The sequence below is a fragment of the Budorcas taxicolor genome, chromosome 17, assembly GCF_023091745.1.
Source record: "Budorcas taxicolor isolate Tak-1 chromosome 17, Takin1.1, whole genome shotgun sequence".
NCBI classification, from domain to species: domain Eukaryota; kingdom Metazoa; phylum Chordata; class Mammalia; order Artiodactyla; family Bovidae; genus Budorcas; species Budorcas taxicolor.
In genome coordinates, this window is record NC_068926.1 from 40,702,107 (window position 1) to 40,725,531 (window position 23,425).

The window sequence follows — 23,425 nt, forward strand, 5'->3', positions numbered from 1 at the left end:
CTGCTTTATGACCATCAACTCTTCATCTTGTGCTCTGCTAAAGGCAAAATACTGTAGATGTCCTATCTCTCCTGAATTCAGTTTACTTACTTGCCTTATGACTGTAGCTCTCTGATGGGCTTGAGAAAATTATGATTGTGTAGACTGTAAAGTTCTTTCTCATTGGTAGAGAGGGAGCAATATTGTCTTGGGGCTTTCTATACCTTCAGTACAGCACTGTGGGAATGGAATTGTAATATACATTATTTTCTTTATATATATATTTATAATATATAACACAAATATATATAACATGTAATATTTTATTATATATCTATATATTTTTATTTATATTATATTTTATATATTACAATATATTATATAAAATATAAAATTAATATGTATATTTTCTTTATACTTCATATTATGATCTTGAAATTGCCCCATGTTGATGGAAGCAGGGCGGGTGCACTCATCTTTACTATACCTGTGTGTGTGTACGTCACATCTTAATCGTCTGTCCTTTCCATGGCTTCCAGGACCTTGTTCCATAATGCATCCTCACTGGTTTCTATATTTTCAAATTCTTTATTTTAGCTTCTTCTCCCTATATAAAAATGTGCTTCTCCCTATATAAAAATGTGCTTCTCCCTATATAAAAATGTGCTCATCCCAAAATGAAAGTTTACTTTACTCTTGGGATCATCATTTCAACTTTAGCTATTGCTCCAACTGTTCGTATGCTTATTTACTACTTATTTTTCTTCCTTTTTGAATTTCAGATATTTTATTGTGGTGTTTATAGGTTTTTAAAAATTGCTTTGAAAGAGCTATTGGGTTTGGCCAACCCCGGGTGGCACATTGGTAAAGAACCCACTTGCCAATGCAGGAGATGCAGGTTCTATCCCTGGGTCAGGAAGATCCCCTGGAGTAGGTGATGATAACCCTCTCCAGTTGTCTTGCTGGGAAATCTCATGGACAGAGGAGCCTTGTGAGCTACAGTCCATGAAGTTGCAAAGAGCTGGACACGACTGAGCTACTGAGTATGCATGCACATATTAAAGGTTTTATAGTCTGCTGTCTGTCGTATATCTTACAGGTGTATTCTCCTAGGCTGTCATGTCTCTTTTTATTTTATTTATGTTTTTCTATGTTTACTAACACATCCAACAGATTTTCTAGTTTATACTTTGCTAAATGAAAGCTCATATGCAAGGTGAAGTCATTATAATTAATTTAAAAATGAATACTTATAAAGCAAAAATTATTACTAGCATTAAAATTGGGATAGTATTCACTATCAGGAATGCATGTGAAGTGAGTTGTTTGGATAGTTAAAACTTAAAGATTATAATTTTTATAAAGATTATAACTTTATAAAAAAATGTTAAAAGTCTACCTCTTTAGTGATAAATCCTAATTGTTTTATTTTTATCTGAGATGTAAATTTTCCTACCTTTTTAAAAGCAAAGGAAAGTTTTATTATTGTATGAGTATAAAATTTCCTACATTTGCTTCTGTTTTCAGTCAATGCATGGACGTTTAATTGCGAATTTATTCATGTAAATATTGCTCAATTTTACTTAATTATTAAGTTGGGATTACTGAGTATGTTATAACAGTTAATGAATACTTTTGAATCCAAATTTAATCACCGCAAATGATATTGCACTTAATTTGCCCTTTCCTTTGTCATTAGTGAAGGTACTATACTGTCATACCCAGATGCCCTCTGGACTTAGTAAGTAATGATTTGGGAGATGTTTCTCTTTTCCTAGATGGTTCCAAACCAGTGTGTTTTGAATTACAGGGTCTGCCTTTTATAGCATTTCTTGCTGCTGCTTTGTTACTAGGTTGATAGTTGTTACTTCTCACTAAAACCAACCTCACTAACTTCCCCTCCTACTTTCAAGTTGGTGCTTCTAGTCTGCTGTGAACTTAAAACTCCAACAACTAAACTTTCGGGAATCTCCTATAAAATAAAAGACAGAGGGAATTTTCATATGACACAGTCCATGCAATTTATGGATCAAATTTTAAAGTGATATTTTGGATTCACTTCTTCATTTTTAACCTGTCTCTTAGCCACATTTACTGGATAATTGAATTTTGCATAGGTGGGCTGATGCTAAGTACCACCAACAAAGCTACTGTGTGAAAAATTCCATGGAACATATTCCGTGTGATGAGGCTTCAAAAATAAATTCTAAATATTATATTCTTGTTACACAGAATTTAGAGATGCAACTAAAGTCACTTAGTCTGTCTATACCAAATGAATGGGTGAATAGATTGACAAAGAAAAGAGGTGATGTTATACAATGTCACAACATCCCTTCTGTTTTCTTCCTTCCTCCAAAGTATTTTGATTTTTTGGAGATATTTTATTTTAGTAAGAGTTTCCATTTAGTATCACAGTAATCCAAGTCTATGTCCCAACCACTAATGCCGATGAAGCTGAATAGTTCTTTGAAGACCTACAAGACCTTCTAGAACTAACACCAAAAAAAGATGTCCTTTTCTTCATAGGGGACTGGAATGAAAAAGTAGGAAGTCAAGAGATACCTAGAGTAACAGGTAAGCTTGGCCTGGAAGCAGAAAATGAAGCAGAACAAAGGCTAGGGAAAATTCGTAAAGAGATGGGAATACCAGACCACCTGACCTGCCTCTTGAGAAATCTGTATGTAGGTCACGAAGCAACAGTTAGAACCAGACATGAAACAACGGGCTATTTCCAAATTGAGAAAGGGATATGTCAAGGCTGTATATTGAATTCTTGCTTATTAACTTATATGCAGAGTACATCATGTGAAATGCTGGACTGGATGAAGCACAAGCTGGAATCAGGATTTTTGGGGAACTATCAATAATCTCAGACATGCAGATGACACCACCCTTATGGCAGAAAGTGAAGAGAAACTAAAGAAAGTCTTGATGAAGGTGAAAGAGGAGAGTGAAAAAGCTGGCTTAAAACTCAACATTCAGAAAATGAAGATTATGGCATCCGTTCCCATCCCTTCATGGCAAATAGATGGGGAAACAATGGAAACAGTGACAGACTTTATTTTCTTGGGCTCCAAAATCACTGCAGATGGTGACTTCAGCCAAGAAATTAAAAGACACTTGCTCCTTGGAAGAAAAGCCATGACCAACCCAGACAGCATATTAAAAAGCAGAGACATTACTTTACCAACAAATGTCCATCTAGTCAAAGCTGTGGTTTTTCCAGTGGTCGTGTATGGATGTGAGAGTTGGACCATAAGAAAGCTGAGTGGTGAAGAACTGATACTTTTGAACTGTGATGTTGGAGAAGACTCTTGAGAGTCCCTTGGACAGTAAGGAGATGAAACCAGTCAATCCTACAGGAAATCAGTCCTAAATATTCATTAGTAGGACTGATGCTGAAGCTGACACTTCAATCCTTTGGCCACCTGATGCAAAGAACTGACTGATTAGAAAAGACCCTGATGCTGGGAAAGATTGAAGGCAGGAGGAGAAAGGGATGATAGAGAACAAAATGGTTGGATGGCATCTCCGACTTGATGGACATGAGTTTGAGCAAACTCTAGGAGATGGTGATGGACAAGAAGCCTGGCTTGCTGTAGTTCATGCGGTCACATAGAGTTGGACGTGACTGAGCTACCAAAGTGAACTAAGCTTAGAGGAGTTAGTTTAGATAATAGGAATGTTTAATAAAAGTCATGCTAAAATTTTTGAGGAATTGTGACACAATATTGACAAGTACCACTTGAGAAAAACCCAATATCCAAAATGAGCTAGGCAAAAACAGAAAAGTTAGTTGTTTTCTGTAAGAAGAGATACAGGGAACCCTCCTATACTGTTGGTAGGAATGTAAATTGGTATAGCCACTATGGAGAGCAGCATGGAGTTTCCTTAACAAACTAAAAATAGAGCTACCATATAATACAGCAACACCACTCCTGGGCATATATCTGCAGAAACTCTAATTAAGATACATGCACCCCAATTAGCAGCACTATTTACAATAGCCAAGACATGGAAGCAACATAAATGTCCATCAACAGAGTAATAGATAAAGAATATGTGGTGCATATACAGTGGAATACTACTCAGCCATAAAAAAGAAAGAAATAATGCCATTTGCAGCAACATAGATGGACCTGGAGATTATCATACTAAGTGAAGTAAATCAGACTGAGAAAGACAAATATCTTATGATATCGCTTATGTGTGGTGTCTAAAATATGATATAAATGAACTTATTTACAAAACAGAAATAGACTCACAGACAGAGAACAAACTGATGGTTACCACAGAAGAAAGGGGGGAAGGAAGGGATAAATTAGTTGCTTGGAATTATCAGATGCACAGTATTAGATATAATATAGATAACCAACAAGGACCTACTGTATAGCACAGGGAACTATACTCAATATCTTGTAATAACCTATAATGGAAAAGATTCTAATATATATATTAATCTAATATAAATATTTATATAAAAATATATAATCTAGATATATATAATATATAACTATATATAATCTAATATATATATTAGATTCTTTTCCATTATACACATACATATATATAACTAAATTACTTTGCTGTACTCCAAAAACTAACAGAATATTTTAAATCAACTATATTTCAATAAAAATTAAAAAAGAAAGATACAGTAACTTACAGCCAGTGCAGTCTGGGCATGTGCTGACAAAGAGATTTGTCAGGCAAGCGGGTAAGGACATTATTCATCAGTACTCTGAAAAAGAGAATCAGAAAGGAGTCCCATTTTTCTGTTTCTCTTTTCAACCTAAGTTAGACACGGGTTTATCATTCTCATGAAGCCGTGAACATCCAATAAGTTAGGTACATTCTTACTCTAATTTTTTGGTAAATCTTGTTATATTTAAGTGCTTGTTAGTAATAAAATTAGACAAATGATATCTGTCTAATGGAAGAAGCAGTAACACCAGCAGACTGAAGAAAACACCTGTACCCTTCAATTGTGGGTAGTGAAAAGGTGATTTCAAGTGACCGTTATTTTTCTTTACCAAGATTAATATACTAAGTCCCTTACATATGACTGAGTTCCATCCCAAGAGCATGTTCTTTAAGCCCAATTTGTTCCTAAGTCCAACAAAGTTAGCCTAGGCACCCAACAAACAACGATCAGCTATATAGTACTGTACTGTAATAGGTTTATGATACTTTTCACACGAATAATACATAACAAACACAAAAGATAGAGAAAAGATTTTTGATCTTATAGTGTAGTACCTTGAAAAATATAGTAGTGCGGTACTACAGCTGGCATACAGAGGCTGGCATCGAGCGAACAGGGAAGAAAAGTTACTGACTGAAGGAGGGGAAGGAAGTGGGAGATGGCAGAGCTGAAGGATCATCAGCAACAGGAGATGGAGGACAAGCTGCAGTGTCACTCACGTCTGATGTTGGTGGATCGCATATTCACATCTTTGAAAGTTCACAGCTGGAAGGTTTGTATGTAGGGGACTTATATTAGAGCATAGTACTGGTGTGCCTAAGAATATTGGAATGAAACATGACTGTGAGGCTGCGTTCAGCTTCGATGGGCTGACATTCTAGAAGACAGAAGATCTTATAAAATTGTTACAACTACAGAATAGCCTCATAGAATAGGACTAGGAAATGGCTTTTAGTTGGAAGTGTCTTTTTCAGGTTCCAATTCCAAATAAAATGCTACTAAACTCAAAGTGATCATTTTTATTCATGTATTTTCCTTCAATTGAAATATTTGCTTCAATTTTTAGTACTTACAGGAGAATAAGAGAATTTAGTCCGTAAAATGTTAGGGGGGAAATTCGACTGAGGTGATTATCTTCAATTATCCTGCCAACCAGAAGAAAAAATAGGTTCTTTTTATATATTTTTTCCACATAAAAACAAATACCATAATATGCTACAGAAATGAAACATACAGCCATTCTAGTCTGTGGAGATCTTCAAAAACACCCGGCTTCAAGAGGGTTATTTTGTTATGACTGAGATACCTGAAAAAATAGAAATGATGGCAGTAAACCTGTTATCTTCTTGATGTCTTACAATCAGGAAAGGAAGAACAATAGCCATTCATCTGACAGTTTCTTCTAAGCTGTTCTCATCAAGCCATTTTCCTGCCTTTGGAACTCTGAAAGTTATTTATCATTTACCTTTCCATATCCAGTTTTTAATTTCTCAATTATCAATCAACCACCAACCAGTCAAGCAATCACTCTGTCTATTCATCTATTCATCAGATGGTTTTGACACTGTGCTAGGTCTCTAATCCCTTTCTTTGAGGAAGACGCCATCTGAGCAGGTAGACAGTATAGCAGCGGAGGGGAAAGAGCTAGGACACACAGTTACTCTGACTTCCCAGCAGAGAAGACGCTGACGGCTGGTTGGGGCTGTGGAGTTTGGAGAGGAGAGGAGACAGCGAGTCCTAATGGAAGGAGGCTCAATTGAGAAGAGATTTGGATGAGGGCGTGTCTTCCACAAAGCAAAGCATGGGTGGGAGCGAGTCCCAGAGAGAGGAAATGACTTATGCAAAGGCAAGAGGTATGAGGGTGACAAGTTGAAGGGTCGCTGTGAAGAGGCTGAGAGGGGACACAGGAGACGCCCTGGGGGCAGGCAGGGACTGGCTTTGGAGGAAAGACACTGAGCACCTTGTGGGGAGTCTGGCCCCCTGTACACTGAGGAGACTTGACTTCTCACTCTTCTGCAGAGTGAATGCTCTCTTCCTTCTCTTATACTGATTGCTTATGCATTTTTCTTTTTCTTCCAAGAGCAAACACCAGCTTTTAATAACTTTCAAAATCACCTCTTGTATAAGTGGAATCAAGCTAGAATAGTCAATTGATAGAGTCAGAAAGTATACTGGTAGATGCCAAGGGCCAGGGGTGAGGGGTGGGGAGGGGAATGGTGAGTTAGTGTTTAATGGGGCCAGGGTCTCAGTTTAGGAAGGTGAAAAATTAGGGATATGGATAATGGTGAGATTCCACAACAATGTGAATGCATTTAGTGCCACTGAACTGTACAATTAAATATGATTAAATTGTTTGTTTCATATTTTGTAACTTTAACCTCAATCTAAAAAACATTAAAAAAATCACGCCTCTTCTTTTATAGAGGCCTTAGAGTCTTTGTGTAGTTTCTTTTTCCCTGAAGAAAACTTTTGGACACAGACACACATAACCCAACAGAATAAATAAATAATGGGATACATAAAGGGAAATATTTGCAAAAATCTAATTCCATTTAACTAATTAATCTAATTTAATCAAATTAGTTTAATCTAATTAAAATAATTTAATCTAATCCCATTTAACTTTGTCCTTTTGATTTGGGAAAGTGGAGGTGAAACTCTCAAAATACCTAAGGTTGCCAATGGTGGCAAGAGTCCAGGACTGAAATGTGTGCAAAATTCCTCTCCTTCCATTTTGGCTTAAAATGGCAGAGAAACTGTCTTACATGTTTATTTCTGTATCAATTTCTCTGGCTCAGCAATTTTGCTCTGAATTTGCTGTCAGATAGTTTGGTTCCTAGCTCTGCCACTTAACAGTGTGACCTGAAGCAAACAACTTCTGAAATCTTCAGTTTCCCCAATTCTGAAATGGAAATAACATCAGAACCTAATTCACTGGGTTGTTGAGTATTTGAGGCCAGGCGTGTCAGAAGTGCTTGGCACATATCATCATGACCGTGTCTCTGCTCAACTTCCCACATCAATTTCTTGCCTCCTCTCTTTCCTCACTGCCTGTGATTCCTGTGCAAGTGTTCAATCAGTTCCATTTCTACTGATACGTGGACCACACTGGTTTCTCTCTTCACTCTGACAAATTGGGCAGTTGTGTGTGTGTTGTGTCGTTAGTCGCTCAGTGGTGTCTGACTCTGTGATCCCCATGGACTGTAGCCCTCCAGGCTTCTCTGTCCTTGGAATTCTCCAGGTAATGATACTGGAATGGGCAGTCATTCCCTGCTCCAGGGTCTCTTCCCAACCCAGACTTCCTGCGTCTCCTTCACTGTAGGCAGATTCATTGTCTGAGCCACCAGGAAAACCCAATTCCACTTCTACTGATATGTGGACCACACTGATTTCTCTTCTTTTCTCCACTCTGACAGATCAGGGAGCTGATATCTTACGAAATCTCTCCTGCCAAGAATTTCCTTTCCCCTCTCCACCCCGCAGATCTGACTTTTGCTTGGGGGTAGCATGGGATAAGACCCCCACTTTCTAACCACTTCTTTCCTTCCCTTGCAAGCCTGGAGCCCCAGCTGGGCATGGGAAGATGGAAAGCATCTCAGAGGCTCCCTTTAAGAGTCACTGGAAGTCCCCCAAGTAAAGGAATTTGATCCATCCCACCCCCAAAGCCCTGTGCTTCAGTTTTCAGAGTCCTCATCCACTGCTCTGGACCTGAAATGATCACTGCTTTCAGACAACCATCATAGCAGCTGTGGTCTGAGCAACACAAGTTTAGGTCCTAAGAAAGTAAATCCCTCGCCATTCTCTATGATGTATATGTGGGCATTGTTTCCCCAACATGGACTGTAAGCTTCTGGAAAGCAAGGGGGTGCCTCTCCCCAGAGGAAGCACATGGTTCTCTCTGAAATACCAGAGTGTAATGTGCTGGAAGGCAGCGGGTCTGACTTCTCTTTCTCTGTACCACATTCTAGAATGTCTAGCTGAAGAACTTGCATGGTCTGAGGGGTAATGAATATCTACGGATGAGTGACGAGCAGAATCTGATGGTGATCCATGAAAACCCAGGACCGTGAGACATTTTTATATGCAGACAATATTCTAGTGGCAGGAAAAAGCCAAGGAGAGGATGGAAGACACTTTTGCATTTACTCTCCAGTTTCTACTATCTTTCAAGAGCCCCCTCCATATTCATTGAACATTATACCAAGCAGATATGTTTAAAAGTTTTGAACAGATTTGTGAGAGATTGTAAAGAAAGGTAGTCAGAAATATGATAAGGATGAGTCCAGTACTGACTTCAGGTAATTTGCTATGACATGAAGGAGCAGGGGATAGAAGGGAAGAGGACACAGCTACAGGGGTTACTGTTCAGACTTTGGAACTCCAGTGACTTTCTTCCATTTTGCCACTAAGTGATTGGGTGGCCTTCTTGACTCAACCCCAAACTCTGATACCACCAGTGAGGAATCTGACCAAAGTTCTTGAGTTAAGGATTAAAAAATGGGATAGAATAGAAAGCAAGGGGCCAGAAATAGAAATAAAAAAAACTTTTATTTATGTGATTTGGGGTCATAAATCCCTCCAATCACTCCTGGGAGTCAGCTGCTTGGTAGAATGCAATGAAATGGAACTCTGAGAAGGACTATTTTAAAAAACTTTGCTCTTAACTACAATGAGATACCACTTTATAGCTGTAAGGATGGCTGTTATTAAAAACTACACAGCACACAACAACAACAAAATCCCAGAAAACAGCAAGAGTTGATGAGGATGTAGAAGAATTGGAACCTGTGCATTGCTGATGAGAATGTAAAATGGTGCAGATGCTGTGGAAAGCAGTAAGGTGGATCCTCAGAAAATGAAATGTAGAATTGCCATACAAACCAGCAATTCCAGTTCTGGGCATTCACCCAAGAGAATGGAATCAAGCGTTCAAAGAAATATTTGTACATCAATGTTCACAGCAACATTATTCACAATAGCTGAAAGGTGGAAATGATCTCAGTGTCTATCAAAGTCAATAAATAAAAAATGTGATACACAGAATGGAATATTACTCAGTCTTATTATCATTACATTCAGGAATGAAATTGTGATATATATTACATGGATGAAACTTGAAGGCATAATGCTAAGACTAAAATGTTATGAAATAAGCCTGACACAAAAGGGAAAATATTACCTGTTTCTACTTCTGTGAGGTCCCTAGAGTAGTCAGATTCATAGGGACAGAATGTTAAATGGTATTTGCAAGAGGCTGGAAGAGAGGCTTGGGGAGTTAGAGTTTAATGGATGTGGAGTCTTAGTTGGGAAGATGGAAAGTTCTGGAGATGGATAGTTGAACAATAGTGTGAATGTACTGAATGCCGCTGAACTATATCCTTAGAAATGACTCAAATGGCAACTTTGCTATATATATTTTACCATAATTAAAAAAAAAACTTTGTTCTTTCAAACTTATCATGCTTTACATATTTGTACAAGGAGAATTAGTGGGAAAAGCACAACTTTGGGCTTTCTCCTTCATAAATTTTAGCTATCACTAGGTTTTCTCAGGTTGATAAAGGATATTCAGTCCTCCTTCCCATCACTATGGCGAATGCATATTGTGTGCCTAATTCTTCTGATTTTTCTCATTCATTCCTTGCAACAACCCTGAGGTAGGTACTGTTGTAGTTTTCACTTTTACGGTAGAGGAAGTTGATGCTTAGAAAGGAAAATAAGCCCTCAAGTTCACACACCCAGTTTGTTGGTGCAGCACGTGTGACTCAGGGTCCCACGCCTTTGGCCCCAACGTGGCAACGTCTGCTGTCTGCACATGCCCTGAACGCCATCATGGGTGGCAGGGCCATGTGCAGTGGGATGGGTCTGGTCCACAGGCCACCACGGAATGGGCCGACTAATTGGCCCTGGTACTTACAGTTTAGTAAGACTGTACAGTCCTCGGAAAGCATAGACAGATACGGATCTAATCTTATTGTTTTGCAGGCACCTGTGAAAATGATTATTAAAGGGAAAATATGAGGAAAAGGAGTTTCAGTTTCGCAAGAATGAAAAGAGTTTTGTAGATGGATGGTGGTGATGGTGGTGCAAAAATGCGGGTGTGCTTAATGCCTCTGAATGTACACTTAAAAATGGTTAAGATGGTACATTTTATGTCCTGTGTATTTTACCACAACATCTTGTAATAACCTATAATGGAAGAGAATGTAAAAAAAAGAATACATATGTTTATATATATGTATAATTGAATCATTTTGCTATTCATCTGAAACTAACACAACATTGTTACTTCAATAACTATACTTCACAACTATACTTCAATAAATTTTTTTTGAAAAAAAAGAGGAAATGTCAAGAATTCTTTAAAATTAAAAAAGGTAAACAGGATAAAATAGTGAAGTTGGATATATGTCATTTTGTTTCTTGATTAAGTTCATAGATTACTGGGCTGATTTTTATTTAGAACTTGTAGTTATAAATTTAGACATATGATGCCTAAAATTTAACATTTGAATTTTCAATGACTGAAACTTCAGTTTTAGGGCCTAGCAAGATACTTACTAATCAAAGAGGCCCAGAAGCCTTTTTAACATTCTGATATTTCCTGCTGTAATTCTATAAACTTGATAGTATTCAGCACAGCCCTGGCAACTCTATGAGGCTGTGACATTACTAAGACCCCAAACCATATGCCATGTTCATCACAGATTGGCCAAGCAAGTCAACTTTGATCGTATTTATTTGACACCCAATTCTGCTCCAAAAAGTATTTGAGAAAATATATCAAATGTACGTACCACAGAAGAGAAACAGAAATACAAAAAGTCAGGACTATAAATGAGCTTGGAAGGCCAAGCAAGGATGCTGGCTGCAGAGTTCACTGAGGTCATGCTGAAGGTTGGGCCTGGAATTAACAGGAGGTCAGAGGAAACAGAACCTGGAGCACAAGCCCTTGCATCCCATGTACCCAGTTAAGCTCCGCACATTCATAAGCACCGGCCCCAGGTTGTAGCAAGGAGGAAGTAAGGATTTTAAGCCTGACTTCTTTCCTTCTTCTGATGAGGGTCACCATTGTCCTGGTGTGAGTGCGTGCTAAGTCGCTTCAGTCGAGTCTGACTCCTTGCGACCCAATGGACTGTAGCCCACCAGGCTCATCTGTCCATGGGATTCCCCAGGCAAGAACACTGGAGTGGGTTGCCATGTTCTCCTACAGGGGATCTTCCCAACCCAGGGATTGAACCTATGTCTCTCGTGTCTCTTGCGTTGACAGATTGGGTTCATTACCACTAGTGCCGCCGGGGAAGCCACATATTGCCTAGAGGTGGAATCAAAGAATATCTCTAGCCACCAATGACAACTTTTTTTGTAATTAAGCTATTTTCATCTATGACTTGGAACAAATTGGTTGTTCAAGAATTGAAGTTTATTGTATAAAAATGCCAACATACTGAATTGTGATATTTAGAGTTGAAGTCCTGACTCCTTTTAAACCACGTGAACACAAGGTGGTGCTACAGATCAGAAAAATTCTTTCTACTCCAGAGATCAGGAAAACAGGAAGAAAGTGTCCTTTTGAAGTTTGCGTATCAGGCTTAAACTTGAAAACCTCTTCTCTCTTGATTGATTAATATCTAGAATATAGTTCTGAAAAGTCTTTTATTGGAATTCAGTTTTATGGTGTGAAACTTTTTCTTCAGATAATCTGAGCTTTGAGAACATTTCATCAAACAAAATGGATAATTTTTCTTCTGATTCTGTTCTATTTCTATTATCTTAAAGAAAAAGTACAGATAGATGATATCTATGTACCAGGGTTCTATTGTGTGAACACAAATCCACAACCAATGTAGATGTGAAAATGAAACCAGGAACTCTGACATGTTTTCTACATAGTGTAACGCAGGCACAGAATACTTAAACCTAGCAGTTCAAGCCTTTGACAATATAATTCAGCCACAACACTGACCTAAATAACAGGCCACCATCACCAGGGCCATTACAGATTTTGAGAGTACGTAGGGTAATCTTAGACTGACGGGAAGCCAACATGTCAGATAAAACTCAATGAGGTAGATGTGAATATGGAATTAATTCTACAAAGCAACATGCTTGGAGGTTTCAAGCCACAAGAACTTGCTCTCCTAGGTAGAGATTGGACTTGCAAACATATGGAAGAAAAACTTCCCTGTCTAAGCATGAGAGCAGACCTGGTAAAGGGTACTAACATCTTTCTCTAAGATTGACGTTGAGGTGCAGAGAGCAAAGCCTTTTGAGCGTCTTCACTTGGGAGAGGGTGGTTAAGGGAATTCCAAGTACACATATTTTGGTTTCTTTGGATAGGCATCTGAGAGTTTGCTAGGGGGGCTTCTAGAAGCAGTCAGAAAAACAATGTTACCTGGTAGTCTCCAGCTAACAGTTAAATACTTCCCCAAAGAGGGGTTAGACTTAAGCAGAAGTGTAGTGTTGGTCTCTGCAGAAGTGGGAAGAAACAGATATGCCAAAAAACATTAGTCAATTTAATACTAAGAATTACAATTTTTTCTTACAGAGTCTGAAGACCATGGTACTTTTTGAAGACATTAGGAGGAAGCTTTCTTATTAAGTTCCGCTTGAGTGACCTGAAATAAATGTAAATTTTGGATTTTAAAGTTCTTTACTTTTAATAACAGTATGAACAATTATAAACTCTATTTACTTTAAGACTAGCTTTCAGGAAACACTTTGCTTCATAATGTCACTCTTGTATTCATATCATTTAAAAATTTGTTTAAAGAGATTTTTGTTTGAGAGACATTTTAATTTTATTTTAATTAATTGGTGTTTTATTAAGATACAGCTGATTTATAATATTATATTAGTTTCAGGTATACAACACAGAAATACAAAATATTTATAGATTATACATCATTTATAGTTATCAGAAAATATTGGCTATATTCCTGTGATGTAGCTCATTTATTTTATTCACAGCAGTTTGTAGCTCTTAATTCCCATTTTACCCACCCCCTTCCCTCTCTCCACTGGTAACCACTAGCATGGTTTCTATACATATGAGTCTTTTTGTTTTGTTATATTTGCTAATATGTTTTATTTTTTAGATTCCACATATAAGTGAAAACATAAAGTATTTTGTGTTTAAAGTCTTTTTCTGACTTATTTCACTAAGCATAATACCCTTGAGGACCATCCGTTTTGTTGCTAATGGTAAATTTCATTCTTTTTCATGGTGGAAAAGTATTTCATTAATATATGCACCACATCTTTATCCATTCCTCTGTCAATAGACAGTTAGGTTGCTTCCAATTCCAAAATAGCATTTGCCCGCACCAGGGTCTGCTTGGTAGAATGAGCTCCCAGAGCCCCTGTCTCTACGTCCCCAGAGTGAGCTCTAGTGCCTCTTGCCTCTTCAGGAGGTTCTCCAAGATCAGCAGGTGAGACTAATTCAGGTTCCTTTCAAATTACTGCTTCTGCCCCACGTCCCTGAGCAGGTAACGTTTCCCACGCACCACTTAGGAGTGGAGTCTCTATTTCCCACTGCCCTCTGGGACTCCTGAAAGTAAGCTCTGATGGCCTTCAAAGGCCAGTGTTCTTGGAACTTGCCTTCTTGGTACAGGATTCCCGAATTGAGGAGCCTGATGTGCCATTTGGACCCCTTGGTCCCTTAGGAGAATCTCTACAGTTTCAACTGTTCTCCCATTTTGGTGTCGTCCCCTGGGGTTATGGGTCTTGATTATACAAAGTTTCTGCTCCTACTTCCCTTCCTGTTGTAGTTACTTCTTTCTGACTTTCACTGTAGATGGTCTTTCCTGGTAGGTTCCAGCCTTTTCCACAGATGGTTCTTCTGCAGATAGTGATGGTTTTGGTGTGCCCATGAGAGGAGGTGAGCTCAGGGTCTTACCATCCTTCGGTCTTGGGAATTGCTTCTTGTCATAGTACCAATTGAGCTAGGACTAACTGTTGATTGTGAATTATTAGAGATAGTTTTCTTAAATTTAAGTTACAACATTGTAATTCTGACAAAAACTTGAAACAATAAAACTGGAAAAATAATCTTCAGTTATGTTCTTTTCTATTTTCATTTAACAAACAGAAAGCATCTCAGTTTTTGAGTGACAATAAGGATGTTGTTTTCTTGTTTAAAGCACATTCAAGAACATAATATTATATTCCTCAATATTTCAGTTTTCACATTCCACTACCTTTGCTTCCTTTAAAAATTATTTATAAAGGAAACTGTCCATTGGTCCATATAGTTGAACCATCTTTATTCAAGAAGTAATCCCAATGCAATTTCTAATAAGTTGTATAAAAAAGATTTCCACTTGTATTACAGTTTATAAGCAGCTTGACACGGGCCAGGTTCACATAATTGTGGTTGCATTGAAAAGGACCTAACATTTAATTCTTTAAGCAATATAATATGGTAGGAACAAAATAAAACAAGCAAAAAATCCCAACCATTGAAGCTGGCAGTCCCTGGCATGAAACATACACAATCTTTCCATGTCAGTTTCTTCAACAGTGAAAGAATGTATTTGGACCTCATGACCTCTAATAATATGGTGCTGCTGTTGTTACTGTACTTGTCTATTATCATGGAGCAGATGCTCATTAAGAAATGAGCAATACACCTCATTGAGGGGAAGTTTGATCTGCTGTGGGACAAACATTTGGAAACAGTGGTCAACATAAAGAACTCAGTGAAGAGACAGTTTCATACAAAAGACATGAATAGTGTTACTTGTGTTGGTGTGGACCAGCATTGCCTGAACTTGATAATGAATCCTTCTTAAAGAAAAATAGCTTCTCAGACTCTTGAGAACACATTTTTGGGGGCTAATTGGAGAAAAAACTATTTTAGAATATAGAAAACTATGTATTCTCAACACTAGCATTATTAGAAAATTAAGAAAATAATTTCTTAAGGAGTGAAAAAAATCTTACTTTTTCAATAGATAAAGAACTAGTATATGTAAATATACACAGTATATCTGAAGTATTGAAACATCACAGATGAGAACAAAAATGTCTAAAAAGCCTCAGGAAGGGAGGCAATAAAGAAAAGAAAAAAGGTTAAGAAAAACCGTTCTAAACTATACATATCCGTCATTTAGTGATTTTTTTTTTAATGACTGAATGTCAAAGGTTGATTAACTAGTAACCTTCTCTTGAAATCACTCTTAGCTGTTGGGTTATCACCAAATGTTCTTTCATCCCTTATATCAGCTAATTGAAAATCCCTTTTCTACTAAGAGTTCTCACTTGGCTTAGAGCTTCAATTCTGCTTTATATCCTGTTTAAATGTTTGTGTTGTGTAAAGATTAACTGCTAAATGTTTGGGTTTGATTTAAAGTTATTGATGAAAGTTTAGTGTGCTTCCAAAAGTGTGTTCATTCATTCATTTTCTCAACAAACCTGGGTTGAATGCCTTCCATTGTACTTTGGAAAAAAGATAATATCCCTGTCCTGGATAAGCTTATACTCTATTCAGATGACAAATAACATACTTCATTAAATAAAGATTCTTCTTTGGATAATAGCTCAGGACTATTTTTTATTGCAATGATGTACTTGTAAATTCAACTCAAAAACACTGTTTAGAGCTTATTGTACTTGCTATGGACTTGGAAGTTATATAGAAAAACCACACTGTAGGGCCCCCATGGAGCTTATGGTATTCTCCTTTTTCTGGTGGCGATTAGGACCCAACCACTATGGCATGAGGGAAAACATTTGATATACTTAAAGGAGATACAAATGAGGTTCTACGGGAGAACCCAAGAGGAAGAGGCTAATTGCTCCTAAGAGAGAGGGTGACTTTGGAAGGAGGGGCAGCGCTTTTAAGGACTCCTGAATAATGTTTCTTGTTTAGTTAAGTTTTTTGTTAATAGTGCCTAGAACTTATAGACTACTTCTTTCTAACGATGCAGAATATTTCACAAGTAGCATTCTCTGTATTTTTATAATACCCTACTGAGATAAAAAGAGGTAGGTGTTAATTCTCTCACTTTACAGGATGGACCAAAATACTTTTTAATATAGTAGAGCCTTGTATTTTAAAACTTAATATTAATGAAATGTTATAGACATGAATTCCTGAGCTTGACTCCTACATTTCCGAATGCCTGTTGGCAATTTCCATGGAGTGATCTTCAATCTACCATTGAAAAAACAGCTAAACTGAAGTTCTAATCTTCCCCACTAACTGTCACCAAGTCTCCCCTATCGCCCTGTTACTCAGGACGGAAGCCTTGGCGTCACCCTGACTCCTTGCTTCTCTCTTGTTTTCTGTACCCAATCATTCATGAAGATCAGACTCCATTCTAGATGCAGATGTAGGGAACGGATGTGTGAACATGCGAGTGGGGGGAAATTGGGACTGACATATACACACTCCCATGTGTAAAATAAATAACTAGTGGGAAGCTGCCGTGTAGCGCAGGGAACTCGACTTGGTGCTATGTGATGGCCTAGAAGGCTGGGATGCGGAGAGGGAGGGAGGCTCTTGAGGGAGGGGATATATGTATACATATAACTGATTCACTTTGTTGTATAGCAGAAACTAACACAAAACTATGGGCTTTCCAGTTGGGGCTAGTGGTAAAGAACCCACCCGCCAATGCAGGTTAGAGGTAAGACATGCCGGTTCTATCCCTGGGTTGAGAAGATCCCCTAGAGAAGGGAAAGGCAATTCACTCCAGTATTCTTGCCTGGAGAAGCCCATGGACAGAGGAACCTGGCAGGCTACAGTTCATAGGGTTGCACAGAGTCAGACATGACTGGAATACTTAGCACACAGCACACAACATAACACTGTAAAGCAACTATGCCTCAATTTTAAAAATACAATATTGTAAAGTAATTAACCTCCAATTAAAATAAATAAATTTATATTAAAAAAGGTCTGATTCCAATTTTTTATTTATATCAAGGGTTGGAAATTGGCAGCTCATAGGTCTGTATACATCTCTTTATAAATGTCTATCTGTTTGGATGCATGTGTATATGTATTTTGAACCAGGATAGCCTTTTCTAAATTGAATTAGAATGCCTTCAGGGGCATTTACACTCTCTTCTTAGTCACTGCTATATCTACTTTCATTCCTCCAGCCCTCTTCTTCTTTTTCCTTTTACAAAAATTAATTAAATTGTTGAAAAAATATATTCAAATTCTACTTGTGGAAAAACAAAAGATGAGATTAGCAACATGAGGATATTCATTGACTTGGATTTGCTAGCATTTCCATACAAGCAGTATTAGTGATAATTTTTTTCTTTAAAACTAGAAGAAACTCATCATAAATTTTTATACCTAGGTGTTCTAGTCATAATTTAAATCACAGAAACTCTCCCCAGGACCTCAGACATTTTTTTGAGGGGGATATCTTTTTTCTGGCAGGACTAATTACTATGAAAATAGCTATGATAAGTCTAGGGTGAGACTGAGTGCTGTCCTTAGTATGTGGGAAAATGTCACCTCTTTTGGAAAACAGATCTTTGTGGCTTAACCTGTTCTCAGCTCATTGACAAATTGGATAAGCTCCCCAGATTCTGTTAATTTGATTATACCATTGTGTACGGGAACACTGAGCTGGAGTTCGTCCCTGTTCCTTGAATATGTCAAGCATAGAAGTTGCAGTGTTACGTGGTTTGGGTTGAAAAGGGCAGGACTTGCCAACATTTATCACCTTAAGAATTGCTCCTATCTCATCAGCAGCAGTAGCATCCACATATATACAAAAGTCAGAGCTGTAAGACACTAAGACACCTGTATGAAAACAAAAACTCAGGAGAAATATTGGATTAAAATGTCTATCCTTTGCTAATTTCTTTTAAAAATTCAGCCAAATGTGTGTGTTTGTGTTGCTGAAGTTTGTTGAATTCAAATTAGGACTGGATCAATAAATTGTTTATTATCAGCATAATTTTCTTTTACATGGCTAAGTATGAATTATTTAGGGAAAAAAGTGAACATCAAGTCTCTGGGTCAAGTGTGACTCAGAAGAGTTAGATTTTAAATGTGAAGTGATGGGATATTTTATCCAGTTTATTTTGTTGTTGTTGTTCAGTAGCCCAGCCGTGTTCAACTGTTTACAACTGCAGCACGCCAGGCCTCCCTGTCCCTCACCATCTCCCAGAGTTTGCCCAAGTTCATGTTCATTGCATTGGTGATGCCATCCAGGCATCTCATCATCTGATGCCCTCTTCTCTTTCTGCACTCAGTCTTTCCCAGCATCGGGACTTTTCCAACAAGTTGTCTGTTTGCATCAGATGACCAAAATACTGGAGCTTCAGCTTCAGCCTCTGTCCTTCCAGTGAATATTCAGGGTTGATCGCCCTTAAGATTGACTAGTTTGATCTCCTTGCTGTCCAGGGGACTTTCAGGAGTCTTCTCCAGCACTGAAGTTCAAAGACATCAAAATTCTTTGGCGTTCTGCCTTCTTTATGGTCCAACTAGCACAGTCATACGTGACCACTGGGAAGACCTTAGCCTTGATATATGGACCTTTGTCGGCAGAGTACTGTCTCTGCTTTTCAATAAATTGTCTAGATTTGTCATCGCTTTCCTGTCAAGAAGCAATAGTCCTCTAATTTCATGGCTGCAGTCACCATCTGCAGAGATTTTGGAGCTCAGGAAGAGGAAATCTGTCGCTACTTCCACCTTTTCCCCTTCTATTTGCCATGAAGTAATGGGGTTGCATGCCAATTTATTTTACTTGCTTTATATTTTTATTTATACATGAGTGTATTAAAATTTATTTCTAATAATTAAAAAATTGACTCTTTTAATGTGTCAATTCTGGTGTTAAGAAAGCTTTATATAATAGTTTGATCGTAGCTTTTTGTCTTTAGTAGCACATGCACTTGATGGCATCTTTTGTTTAGATACAACACAGTGATACTAAATGCTTTGTAAGATTGTTATGAGGGACTGAGTAAGTGAGTACAGAGAATAACTTAGACTGGATTTATCATTTAATAAATACAAATAAATATCAGCAATCATTATAATGACCAAGGAACAATGATATCATCTTGAATGACAATGCATTATTACACCTGTGTTATACTGGCTGTCAGAATGAAACCTTTTTTTCTACTTACATGAAAGTCACATTTGAAGAAACTGATGGAACGGCTCGTAAATTGATCTCATCACACTCAAGCTCTAAACCTTGGCAAATACATTGCAGGGGTGCAGACCCGACCACTGAATAAAGAGTATATAGCAAGGAGAGGGGATGATGAGGGACCAGGAACAGGAGGGGAATGAAAAGAAAGAAACAAAAAACTATGAGAAAATCGTACACAAAAGTGTGTTGTGTCTTATGTAAGCAATTTGTGCAAAGCTTTAAATTAAGTTTCCAAAGTTTGTTTTAAACATTAAAATGATATTAGGACCTTAAGATAGGGAAACATACACATTTAACATACCAAGCATTAAAAAAAGTAGCAGCTTGCCTTTCTCTATTTGTTGGAAAATGAAGTCATCTGCTCTTATTTTATCCTTGGAGAGTAGCTATGTCTAAACGTGACACAACAGTGTGTGATGGGCTTTAATGTTCATTTCAAAGCTGCTACTTAAGAATAAAGTGTTCCTTTTAATGGAATACTAAGCTGTTTTTAACTAACAAGAAAAAGAATTTGACTATGAACTATAGTGCTGGTAGATTTTCTTATTAAATTCAGGAACTCTTCAAAGGACTTCTTTTGATTTATATAGGACTGCAAGGATGCCTACTGCTTCACTTAAGGAATTGAAAATTTTTTATGCATAGCTATTCTGTTCTCACTGATCGGAGTTGGAAAGAGAGAGAAAATGTGATGTATGCCTTCGGCTATCTTGTGGGCTCCCAATATTGCTAAGGTTTATTAGAGATTTGGGGTGGTGTGTTCATATAGCTAAATGGGAGTATTATTCAGTGTCACAGATACTGTCCGATCCCTGACTTGATGAAGAATGGATGATGCCTCATCAAGAGCAGTGGGGCATATTCTCCTTTACGTTTACTTTGAAACCCTGCTCTTAGAGCAGAGCTTATAGACTTTACCTACAGAAGCAGGCAAAGCAGGTACCGATCGCATCTTGGAGTCCCTGTGGGACAGCTTCTCCTAACTGTTGCCCTATTACCATAGGAACATGTGTGGCCAATCAACCAACTTCCTCAAAGAAACCAGAAAGACAATACTTTTTATATAATTACCTATTTAAAAACAGTAATACTTAAAAACATTTAAATCATTATAGGACAGACAAAACTTCTTGTGAGAACTTTCTGTTTGCAAACTTTTAGTCTAGAACCTTTACAGGAAAGTTTCTGGAGAGTGGAAAAGCATCTTCATGGCAAAGAAGACTTTCTGGTGGCGAAGATGGTGGACGATGGTGGGAAATTTGCCCAGTGAGCTCCAGCCTTGGAAACAGCCAGGTATTCCTTTGCTCGGATATGTGGCCTCGGGTGTTTTTTGTCTCCTTCCAAACAACTCTGTAGATTCCCTACAGAATCCTGAGAGCTTACAATCATAATTTAGGTTTTGTGTGTTTTGTCAGCAGAGTCTGTGCCAAGAAGTTTTGAACAGTCTTATGGTTGTAAGTGACCATTTTGGCAATGGATCCCTAAAAATTAATTCTATCTAAATTCCTGTGCTAATGTGTATATTGTTGGGAGAGGACAGGGAGCTTTTGGAGGGGAGATGAAGGGCCTGAGAAGTTGGTACAAAGGGTAAAAATAGAAGGTGGAGAAGATAGCATTAATCTGGTGTTTTTTTCCTATTTTTATAGGCTGAGTTAAGATTGATAATTCATATGTGTTGATAAGGAAAGTGAAAAAATAGCACCTAAATATCCTACCAGGAAAGAAGGATGAAGCAAATTATGTCACTTAAAAATTTATGGTATTTTGAAAGATTTATAGTATGAATACCTGACTGCTAAAATGCTACCTGAAAATATGACAAGAATGGATTGCACTGAAAGTTTCAACTATACTAAAATAAAAAGAAAGATGAGTCATGAACCAGCAAGTTAATGCTGGTGGCTTCTGAGAGGTGAAATTATGGCTAAGTAAATAATTTTTTCCAAATCTCTATACTTTCCATATTCCTCAAATTTAAACTTTATAAATATATTTGTTATGATGGATATGTTTTCCGTGATATTTTTCTTGAGAGGTGACTTTATAAATGTGAGTTCCTCACATTCATCCAGTCATAAAGTATTATAAGCCAGTTAAATTTCTCAGTTAAGTTTCCAATAAATACTTATTATAATAAAATTGAATAAAGTGATGCAGTAGGAACCTTAATTTAAATTTCACCCCCTAATTTTACAGTACGCTTTACATTTAATTTTTACACTGGTTTTAAGTTTGAAAGAAGATACTGAATTTTAAACTACCACCCCACCCCTATCTTTCTTGAAAATTCTAATTAAAAATTATATATTTGCTCATTTCTAAGAACAGATAAAAAATTGCCTTTGTACTTTTTGAAGCATCACTCTTTGTGTAGCTGCATTTCTCTTATATAAGAATACTTAGGGAACATTTCTCCCAGAGCTTATCATCTGGCAAAAAATTTATTTCTCTTGCTGACTTGATCTGTTTTCCCCATTTGTTTGTTTTTGCTTTATAGACCAAACTATGAAAGTTATGCAACCTATTATTTTCCCTCTTTGACCTAAGGACTACAAAATTAAGAACTAGGTAGTAAATTTTCTTATATAATTTTTCTTCTCTATCCTATTTACCATGGAATTTTTGTCTTTTATGTCATGTTAATGGGTTAAGTCTGTTCATAGCCATATTTATTTTTTATTGAAAATTGCCCAAATCCTTTTGGGAATAATATAAAATATAAAGAGATTCAATTAAAATTTAAGAAATGAAAAGGATATAGAATGAATCAAAAGAGAAAAATAAAAATGATATTTTGAGGCTGTATGGCCTAATCCATTAGTTTTACACTTGATATTAGTAGTCAAATTATACCTGTTAACTTTTTCCTTTTCCAAAAGCTTTCAGCTTTTTCACGATCAAGTAATTTGATCTCTCTCTATATATATTTTGGCCGCACCATGCAGCCTGCAAGATCTTGGTTTCTTAACCATAGATTAGTTCCCTAACCCTAATCAAACCTATCCTCCCTGAAGTGCAAGTGCAGAGTCTTAGACACTGAACCACCAAGGGAGTTCCATGGTTTCCATATTTTGACAAGAAGACAACACGTGGTTGAGATAGACTGCTGAGTGACCTGTGAGATTAACAGGAGGGAGTATATCCACTCAAAGTGGGGATTGTTAGCAGTTTTTATGAGTTATTTGAGCAGTAAAGGCAAAAAATATTTTTTAAAAATTAAAAAGCTGCACTTTACAATTTGTGGTAGAACATAAAGTGGATAATGTAGTAAAGGATTCTTTTCCCTAAGCCCTTCCTTTTAACCAAGGTTTTGAAAGCTATGATTAAAATTACAACTTTAAGGCACACATTTATTTGTGAATAATTTATCAGAATAAACCCAATTTATTTAAATAGAATTATGTATATGGATCTTCCCTGATTTTAGAAATTATAGTGTTTATCCTCAATGTTATACCCTCCTACAATCCTTTCCATGGTTTTTGTAAGTTTTTGTTATGTGACCAAATGTGGAGTATAACAAATAAGGCTTTTTTTGGTAGCTGTAAAGTATGACTTCTGGGCTTCCCTGGTGGCTCAGAGGTTAAAGCGTCTGCCTCTAATA

General features: G+C 37.2%; 1 protein-coding gene across 1 annotated transcript in view; it reads right to left on the reverse strand.

Annotated features, from left to right (window-relative positions):
* RXFP1 (relaxin family peptide receptor 1) overlaps nt 1–23,425 on the reverse strand; it is an 82,317-nt gene that overhangs the window by 35,263 nt on the left and 23,629 nt on the right. Inside the window, exons 3-8 of the mRNA XM_052654695.1 lie at nt 19,793–19,898; nt 13,234–13,305; nt 10,605–10,676; nt 5,922–5,993; nt 5,761–5,832; nt 4,649–4,723 (exon numbers count right to left, since the gene is read on the reverse strand). Of these exons, the coding sequence (XP_052510655.1) occupies nt 4,649–4,723; nt 5,761–5,832; nt 5,922–5,993; nt 10,605–10,676; nt 13,234–13,305; nt 19,793–19,898 (469 nt within the window). The remainder of the gene's footprint in view (nt 1–4,648; nt 4,724–5,760; nt 5,833–5,921; nt 5,994–10,604; nt 10,677–13,233; nt 13,306–19,792; nt 19,899–23,425) is intronic.